The 10056-nt window shown below is 48.1% G+C and overlaps 1 protein-coding gene across 1 annotated transcript; it reads right to left on the reverse strand.

Annotated features, from left to right (window-relative positions):
- Positions 1-189: 189 nt before the first annotated feature.
- On the reverse strand, positions 190-9878 carry INPP5E (inositol polyphosphate-5-phosphatase E). Its single transcript, XM_039561736.1, has 11 exons — positions 9730-9878; positions 7957-9008; positions 6319-6442; positions 6008-6105; positions 5329-5453; positions 5089-5208; positions 4610-4717; positions 3762-3923; positions 3089-3204; positions 2594-2730; positions 190-1558 (listed from the first exon to the last, which is right to left on the reverse strand). Exons 2-11 carry the CDS (start codon positions 8796-8798, stop codon positions 1426-1428), a joined length of 1965 nt encoding a protein of 654 aa, XP_039417670.1. The 5' UTR covers positions 8799-9008; positions 9730-9878; the 3' UTR covers positions 190-1425.
- Between the last annotated feature and the right edge of the window lie 178 nt (positions 9879-10056).

Here is a 10056-nt window from a genome sequence, read left to right on the forward strand (position 1 = left end):
AAGAGTTCTGAAATTCATCTGCCAAGGGTTTCTTGAACTGGCAGGTGGAACATACTTTGTTCAATGCAAACAATTCCAGAGAAATCTGTCCCGCTCCTCCAGCTGAAGACAAATGGCCCAGGTCACCCAAACATGCACCATGCAAAGAACTCTGGTTCTGACAACAATAAAAGCTGGTTCTCAGTTAAGGTATTGCATTAATTTATTTTTATTCCTTTAAAAAGAAAGGAAATCCAAATACCTGATGGCTACAGACAGGTCAGTGCCATAAATGTACCGCAGAACAGGAGCCTGTCTTGGACAGGTTGCATAGTCAGCAGCACTTCCTCCAAGGTGTTTGCATGATGTTTTAGGTCCTAAGGTGATTAACGATCCCATCTGTGCCCATGAGGAGTTCTTAATTATTAGCTGTACTTAACATTTTACCAGTGCCATACTGGTCCTTGTAGTATATATAGCCTTAAGACAACACTACTTCAAAAATAGCAAGTTATTCACAGTTTACTGATTTGGAAAAATAAAACCAAAAGGAATTGACTGTGATTGGAGGTAATGGAGCTGTGTGGAGCTGAGTGGCTGCAGTTGCTCTGCAAACCTCCCTGGTGCACTCACTTGACATCACTTTGGTGAAGCATCACACAGTGCCTGTTCTGAGACCATGATTTCCAGCTCCTGCTGCTGAAGGCAGGTAGTGTTTAATCAGCCCTGGGGAGGACAAGTGAGTTCAGGAAGGGATTGCTTCAAGCAGTCTCAGCAGACAAATATATGGCCTGAGAGTTTGGTATTTACCCCCTTAGTAACAGAAGGCCTAGAGAATGGTTATTGAAAGGCAATGTTTCTACACTTCAATGTACAGGAGTACATTCACACACAATTTGCTGTAGAGGACCCAAAAAGCCCAACACAGGAGCACCATCCAGACACAGAACTGCCCAAGGCCATGAACTGGTCCCTGTTACTCATTGTACAGAATACCAACGCTTGGCTACAGAGAAGGAGCAAACCCAACCCCACACTGGATGTAAGTGAACCTGATCAAACCAAAGAGACAAACGGAATTCACCTTTCTGCAGGCTTTTCTTAGGTCCCCTGCCCTGGGTGATGCCAGTTCCAGCAGCTGTGCCCCTGCATGGAGGGGAACCAAGGGTCTGCACCCAGTGGCTTCCTAAGATAGTCTGGTTAAAAAGAAATCAATTACACCAGTTGGGATGGATGTCTTAAATAACTGACTCCTTTTCTTCGGCAGAAGCACTCGAGCTACATGGATTAGCTCATGCAAATGAATCCAGGATGAGGTTTAAGACATTCTTCACAAGCCACAGCAACTGCCAGAGGTGCTTAAGCAGACAATTCCCTGCAGAGTTTGCCAAGGCCTGAAATCCTCTTTCAGAGCACCTCTACCACGAGCATTGCAGAGCTCCCAGCTCAAGAAATGCTACATATGCTGCTGGATCTTTGGTCCTTTTGTTCCAGGCGTTTCTGAAGTTCCCTTGTAGTCCGCCTCCTTATTCCGATTAAATACAGATCTCTGTCAAACTGCCCTGCAGCCAGTGGGATGCTGCAACAGAAGCACAAGCCAGCAGGTCAGGGCATGAATGCATTCTTGTTTGCCCTGCATTTCCCTACTACTTCATACAACAAAGGCCACAAAGCTAATTTTTTCTTTCTTAAGGCATTCAGCTACTGCTGTGGGAGAAACAAGAGTTGTTCTTCCATGGCAACAAGTTAAGGTTTTTCACAGTACTTTAAAATGTTGGTTTGTAAAAGGGAAATGCAATGTAAAAGGGAAACTTTAAATTTTAGCATGAACTGGCCTGCATTCATATATAGAGGACTGACTTTATGACTCTAAACTAAAGCCCACTCATTTGAAAAGCTAAACCAGGTTACTGCTAATTTGGTGTACTCACTGGTGTGGTTCACCTCAACAATTCTTACCTTGGTCTGTTTTAGGGAGGCCAGAGGAAACCTGAACAGCCCATCACACACTGCTGTTTAATGGGTAATTAATATCCATAAACAAAAATTCCCATTTGTAATTGCACTGTTGATTAAATACTTTGAGAAATCACTTTTCTTGATACTCAGGTCTTGAAAACCCTGACCATTGTTACTCACAAAAAAGAGAATAATTTCAGTGATTTAACCACATTTTTTATAGAGTTCTGCTAATGCAACAGGCTACAGTAGGACATTAAGAACTTGGAGGATCTCAAAATACTCCATTGACATCCAGCTGTGCTGAAATGCAGCCACCACTGGGGAAGGAAAACAGAACTGATCCCAAAGAGGGAACGAGGAAGAGGAAATCTGCCCATGCTGACAGGGAAAACAAAGAGCTGCATCCCAGATAAAACACAGGTTTATATTCAATTCCAGTGGGCTCTGTTTATCCCCCTCAGAAGGATTAAAGGACCTGGCAGCAGGGATTTCAGCTGTCAGTGCAAGGTTTAAGCTCTTACTGCTCTGACCATGGGCATGTACTGGGTAAAACTGCAACAGGCTGCAGGGAACTACGAGGGATAGACACAGAATATCCTTGAGATCACTGGAGCCATGAGCAGTCAGTGGAGCTGCATAAGGAGCTACTCACTTGTCTCTGCCAGGCCTCAGCTTCACACGAAACAAGGCAAACACAGGCCTGTGGTCCGAGGTTTTGATGACAGGACAAGAGGAATACTTGACAGCCTGGATGTCATCCTTGTAGCGGCTGCGAAACACGACCCGGTCCTGGGGACAGGGAGACAGGGGACAGTGATGGTGACTCCCTCTGCACATCACCCACCCTGGGAAGCAGCACTGGCTCACAAGAGACAAATCCATTCATTTATCACACTCCACTCAATGGAATTAAGGTGTCTTGGATGGGGATCCATTCATGAAGTGTCTGGTTCCAATAGCTCTTCTGTGCTAGCTCTGAGCACAGGGGAGAGCCCACTCAAACAGGGAAAATAAGGTTAACAGGCTGTGCCAAACTCTCCCTGTGCTCACAAATTCAACAGTCCTTTCTTCCACAAGTCCCAGTTGCCCTTAAGCAACGAATCTCGGCACAACTGAATCCCCTTTGACTTTTGAAATCATCCCTTACCGTGTAGGAGGGAGTCCTTTGCTTGGAAGTGGTGTCATAGCTGTCCTTTCCTATGTCAAACTTGTAGGAAGGACGAAAATGGATATCAGCCTCTTGGAATCCTTTGAAAATAGACCCTGTGAGGGAAGGGGAGAACAGCATGAACAAACTGCTCCTTCCTGACAACTGGGCACTGTGTCTACTAATGCTGGCTAGAAACAACAGCCATGTACATCCCAGAAAAACCTGGGCTTGGGCTCCAGAAAGGAAGCAAGCTCCAGTCCTGACTAGAGAGGATAAAAAATACCCAGTGGCTGTTTAGTCAGTGGCCAACTGAACAAAGAACAGCTGATCCATGCACTTCCCCTTCCACTGAAAGCTCGTGCTGCTTTGCAGATGCTGTTCAAATCTAAATTCCCTGGACACTGGGACAGAACGATGCCCAGGTTACAGAGGAGTCAGATGAAACAGCAGCAAATGGCCTGGGAGGTTACATTATACAGAGCAAACTGCTATGGCAAAAGGTCCCTTGACACACTGCCACTGTATTTCACAACTGCTGACTCCCTTTTTTAGGGAACTTAACCAAAGAAAGCAGGAAAGGTCTCCAGGAAATGGGGATTGGGCTGACGTTACTCCTGTGTGTAGGTATCTTTGTTCCTGGAGAGGAGGGAGATGAACAGCTGCCCCTTACCCCGACTCATCTCACTGGTCAGCTGGTCATACACCAGGAGCTTGGACACATCTGTGCTCGGGTTCTGGTTCAGGATGGAATCCACAGTCTCCCGATCCTTATTCAGCCGGAAGTTGAAGTCACCAAACCAGAAAACTTCATCAAACCGAGTTGTGACATCACCTGCAAATTCAGACCACAAATGTTCAAGGGATGCTGCTGAATGTGTTCGAGGAAATTCATTCTTTTCACTACCAGGAGATGTGACACCGAGTATGTTTTCTACCTGTGATCACCACTGAATGTGGGAATTAAAAAGCCAGGATAAAACAGAAGTGTTAAAACTTACACAAAAACCTAATGCTACACTGCAGATAAAGAGTATATTCAATTTTCTAGTAAAAGGACCTAATTATTTATCTGGGCATCAAGTTGTCAGCACAGTATTAGGAAATGAGAATGGAATTTGGCAAACAATGCTCTGACCTGTGTACATTCAAAGTCACATAAGGCTTCTTCTCTTAAGCTTTGAAATAAAGTAATTCCTGATTCTAGAAAACACTTGGAAAGTGAAACACATCTGTAATATTCATAATAATTAAATGAAAGTTATCATATTGCTAAAAAAATACATCATGTAAAAATTCCCTTTTGAATTTTCTCTCTCCCAATTTTTTTCTCAAATTCCCTTTTTTAAGAAAAAAAAAAAATCATGGGAATAATAACTACCCTCAGACAAAAAGAGCTGTGGTCTCTTTTTACACTGTCTCAAGTGATAACTTTTCTTGTCTCTTTCTCAGTGCAGTCTGAGAGACAATGCACAGACTCTGCTGATCTGGGCTCCCACACGCTCATGGTTTCACACTTACTAGAACTGGATCGATATGGATTTGTGTCCGGAACATTCTTGGGAAGTGTAAGGGCTTGAATGGTTTTATTGTAGTCCAGTTTCCTCTCATTTACTTTACTGTCCCCAGCTGCAAGACAGAAACCCCATTACTGCCAGGAATGAATGATTTTCATTCAATGACCATTTTTGGTTACACCAGGAGCTTCCGAAGGGCATCACCCATTTTCCACATGTAAAATGTGACACTCTGGGAGCGTCTGCACTGAATAATAATGACAGAAAGTGTGGAAAAAGGGATACAATGGTGCAGAGTTCATTTCTGTTTCCATAAACACAGTTCTTTTGTAAGTTTGTTACCAAACAATCCTCCTCCCTTATCCTTCTCAGCTCAGCAATCCTGAGCTTTGGCTTCAGCCTGTCCTGCTTTTTCACCTCTGTACAGCTCCCTCCCCTCCTCCCTCAGCCAGGACACTCATAGCAAGATTGCAAATGTCTCACATGTGAAGTGAGAGGTGATGAAGAGAAAGGAGGTCCCAAAAAACGTGAAGCAGATTCCCAGAGCTCCCTTGGTTTTGATCTGAGACACGATTCGAGTTGTCACCGTGGCATACTCCACTTCTGGAAGGATGAAAAGAAGATGCTATCACTGCAATGCTTCTGAGAGTGAGCAGGGAGGTTAGGAGAGGGAGAAAAGGGCAGGGCACAGGCTGGCAGCAGTGCCTTCAGCTCCCCACACACCTGAGCAGAACCAGATGAGGTCCCTGCGGATGAACACGGACATGTAGAGCACTCCGTGAGCGGCCGAGTGCAGCAGGACGTAGTGGGGGCCCAGTGTCTCCTGCAGGCGGATCTCCCACTCTCTTCTGCAGGAAAGAACAACAGCTGGATCACACAGACAGTACAGGAGACAACAACCAGGAGAGGAGATCAGCATTGTGCACACAGAGCAATCCCTCTCATACAGAACTACAAGTCATAAGCAGAACCTGCACTGAACTAAGGGGTGGCTGCTGAAATCAGTAGAGCTTTGCCATCAGCTGCCCCGACAACAAGATGGAATTCTGCATGCTCAGAGAAGCTGTTCCATCCCCTGGCAGTGCTCGAGGCCAGGCTGGACAGGGCTTGGAGCACCCATGTCTAGTGGAAGGTGTCCCTGCCCACGGTAGGGGGTGAGACTGGATGGGCTTTAATGTCCCTTCCAACCCAAACCATTCTGGGATTTTATGATTCACAGATCTCTGTGACTTTTTCCTCTAATCCCATTTCCTCTGGTGTTCGTGCAATAGAATTAAGTCTTGTTAAATTGACTGATTATTGCAAATATTAAGAACATAATGGGGACTATTTCTAGTCTAATTCAAAGCAAAATGATTAGTTAACAATAAAAGAAGATGGTTCATTACATTGTTTTTGCTACCTGTCTGGACAGCCTTCTTGAACCCCAATGACATACATGTCCTGGGCAAAGTCTGGATCTGTTGGCAATAAGAAGTCATCCAGATTCACTGGAAGTTCCTATTACACAAGAAATTTAAAACAAAAAGAAAGAAAAGCAGTGTTAGTTATGCAAAGATTTACTAGAAAAATACCTTGCAATTTGACAAAGACGATGACTCAGGTTGACAAGGAACATAGTCATGAACAAAAAAGCATCACCCCAATCCTTGCAGTAGAGCTGGGCTAACTTTACTGCTGTCAAAAGACCTGTGAAGACTTCTGTGCACTTACCTTCTGACCCTGCATGTTCCAGGTGGCCACAAAGATTCCGATGTTCCGATCAGGGAAATACCTGCTAAGTTCTTCTGCTCCCATTAAGGCACCACTTGCCAGAAGGCTGCCTTCCAAATAGCTCCTGTAGACAGAAGACCCAAAAAAGAGCATCTGAGGAATGGGCATGGCAGCTGGGATACTGATTTGTAATGCTTGAAACTTGAAGTAATCAAGAATATACCTTTAAGAAGAAGGAATTTAATATTTATATATTGTTCTGCTTGCCTAAAGTTCCTTCCAAAGCCAGGACACAAGGGTGATAGCGAGGCTGATGCTGCTCAGGTTGGGTGATGAGAAGGCTGAAGCCATCAAAGTCTTCAGCCCCACTAATACTCATCCAGAGAGAGAACAAAGAAATTGGTTTGATAGCCTCAGGTTGCCCAGAGAAGCTGTGGCTGCCCCATCCCTGGAAGTGTTCCAGGCCAGGTTGGACGGGGCTTGGAGCAACCTGGGCTAGTGGAAGGTGTCCCTGCCCATGGCAGGGGGTGGGGCTGGGTGACCTTTGAGGTCCCTTCCACCCAAACCATCCTGTGTTTCCATTACATTTGAGTACCTTGAAGCAGCTCAGCTTACTTCAAACATAAAAACAGCTCCACCATTTCCAGTGTTCCGGCATCAAGTTTCCCCTAACCAAAAACTCAAACTCACATCCTTCCTTCAATTCAGCTCATCAAATCACCTTCAAGAAAATAATTTATTGAGCCTGAGGTCTCAAAGCATCCCATTTGGGAAGGACAGATGCATCCCACAGCACGTGCCCCTCTGAAGGACACGCTTACAGAGGTGAGGGATGCTGGCACAGGGACTGCATGTTGAATAAGCATTTTTAATCTTGCTTAAGCTCTGCAAATAACGAAGAGAGAATAATGTCAGGGAGTTCTGGGCAACCCAACACTGCCCACCTGGCTCCAGCTGCTTAAGGGAGGAATGGGAAAGAAAACCCTGTGGCAAACAAGTAACAATCTATCTTTGAGGCTTTTTTTAGTAGTTAGTAGCACTTTAATTGATCTCAGAATTATTTCCCCTCTACTACTGACTCCCGTGCTTTGGATCAATGATTAGATTTTTCCCTCCTGGAAAAGCTGGGGCAGAGGAGCTCCTGTGGGATACTAGAGTAGTTCCCAATACATAATTTGATCCTGCTGGAAGCCAAACAAGTGCAACATCTGCTCAGCACCTCACAGGACTTGGATAATACTGCATGACAATTTCAATTTAAAATATCTGGTGTTATTTTTTCAGCAATTTATCATTTCAGTTCAAGCCCAATGTACTTTTAGATTTTTCTAAAAAATAGTTTTGCCAACTGCTGGCTTGCACAGCTACTGCTTCTTAATTCTCAAAACAGATTATGTAAACATTGCAAGCAAACTGACAGCAAATCAAACTCGTATTTAAGAAAATACTCAGCTAAAAGGAGCAAATGTACCAATCTCTTCATCTTCCAACTGTTTCCAGTCCCCACAGCAGGTTAAATAACACAGACCGGCTTTTGTGCTTTTCCAGGAGCTCAGAAGTTCCCTGCCCCTGCCCAGTGGGATTCTCCTTCCCTGCCAACACCCCAAACTCTGCCAGGAGAAGCTGGGGGAGCCCTACCTGCTGCGAACATCCTTGGCTCGAATGGGAGTGAGCACGCTGAAGGTGGATTTCATGGAGTCTGTGGAGCAATTGTCAAAGAGTGTCCCATTGCCCTGCAGCTTGGAGTCGCTGAGGCTGCTGCTCACCCTGCCAAACTTGTGCTGAGAATAATGTCGGTAATCCAGACAATCTGAGTCGATCCTATTAGCTGTCCTCAGGGAGTGGGAGGCCACGTTGAGCTCCATGGGGGGCAGGGGGCGGGCCGGCATGATTTGGGACAGCCGGGGTTTGCCCCCCGCGAAACCCTTCCCCCGCAGGAGCCCCCCAAAGGCACTGGAGATCTCGGAGGCTCGTTTGCCCAGGTCCGAGGCGCCTCCCCTGCTCTTCCCCACGGGACTGGCTTCCAAGGCGTCTGGTGAACTGGGCAAGGAATCCTGCTGGCAGCAGGGATTGCAGGGGCTGGCCCTGCCCCTGGTGGGAGGGCTGGGGGACGCTTCCCGCAGGGAACCGTTGGAGGAGCTCGTCTCGTTGGGATCAGTCAGACTTTCCTGGCTTGTCCTGAACCGTCTCCACCTCCTCCAGCTCTTCTCATCCAGGGATGCAGCACGCTCCAGCCGGGGCTTCCGAGGGGGCCTTGGAGTGATCGATTTAATTTTCATATTGGCTTTGAGCTCTTCCGGCAGAAGCTTTAAGGTCTCACTTACGGACGTGCTTATTTTCGGAGGTGCCCCCTCGCCCCCAGCCTCCTTCTTGGCTGCTTTTCCAGCTTTTTTTGCCTGCAGGTCCTGTACTGCTCCACCCTCCATGCTCCGAGTAAGACACACCCTTGAGTGCTGTGGAAATCCATTTGGAGTACTCATTGTCCCCTAGGTACCAGCTATGGATGCTGCTCCAGACGAAAACTTCCTCAAAGCATGGTTTCCTTCCCTTTACCACCCTGTGGGATCACAGGGCTTTACTCAGCCAGCAAGACATGGGAACTGCAGACAGCTCAGCCTTTAGCTGGGAATGAAGGGCAGGTGAATGTGCAGGCAGATGCATCGTCTGCAAAATTCCAAGACGTGGGATACCTGGATTCCCCCAAGAGAAAGATGTAAGAATGAAAAGTTATTGAGCTGCAGACTACTCCTTGGTCAGAAAGCATCTCCTTGCAGAACCTCTTTCTAGCACAACTCAAACCTTAACGTGACCTTGTTAGAAAATCACTGTTATTTCCCGTTTTTCCCCCAAAAGCAGAGCAGAGAAGTGACCTCCACACTGCTGCAAGCATCACGGCTGTGTATACCCTTCTTTGAGAAAAGGCTGTGTGTCCTGTTAGCACGAAAGGAAATTTAAACTACACAGAAACCGCAGCTCGTTGTCCTTGCTGTACACAGGCGTCACCAGCACAACCAGCCCGCAGCACCGGCTGCCCGAGGCCAGGAAATTTCCAGTGATCCCACAGCCAGGAAATCGCTGCCGCCTTCTCCTGCCTTGCACCAACCCCGCTCACTGCCGCTGACACCGAGACAACACCCCAGGGGTGGGTTTAGGGTACGGAAAAGGGGTTCGACTACATTTCTACACGAGGGAAGCACCTCGTCATTCCTGCGGCTACCGCGGACCAGCCTCCCCCGGCCGCTGCACCTGGGAGGGCAACACCCGATGACCGCAGCCCGGAGCCCGGGTTTGGCACCGAGGGGCCGCCGCCGGCATCCCCCGGCCGGGCAGGACGGACCCGGCCCCGGCCCTCACAGCGGCCGCGCCTCCCGCCCGCCGGGGCCGCCCCTTCCCCGCCGCCGCGGGCCTCACCGGTTCCTCCTCACGGCTCCTCCACGCTGAGTCGCAGCGTCGGTGCCGGTGCCCGTTTCTGTGCCGGTGCCCGTTTCGGTGCCGGTGCCCGTTTCGGTGCCGGTGACGGTCCCGGCGCGGCCGCCCCGGCCCGGCCGTAGCAACGGGGGCAGCGCTGGGCCGGGCCCGCCCCGCCCGCAGCGCCCCCCGGCGGCCGGAGGAGCGCGGAGCGCCCGCCCGCACGGCGGCGAGAGAGCAGCGACCGCGCAAAGCCGCGGCTGTCGCGACACGGGATGCCGGCGGCCTTTGAAAAGCAGCTTAAAATAAACGTTTTACACTTAAAGAAAT

The sequence above is a fragment of the Corvus cornix genome, chromosome 17, assembly GCF_000738735.6.
Source record: "Corvus cornix cornix isolate S_Up_H32 chromosome 17, ASM73873v5, whole genome shotgun sequence".
Classification (NCBI taxonomy): domain Eukaryota; kingdom Metazoa; phylum Chordata; class Aves; order Passeriformes; family Corvidae; genus Corvus; species Corvus cornix.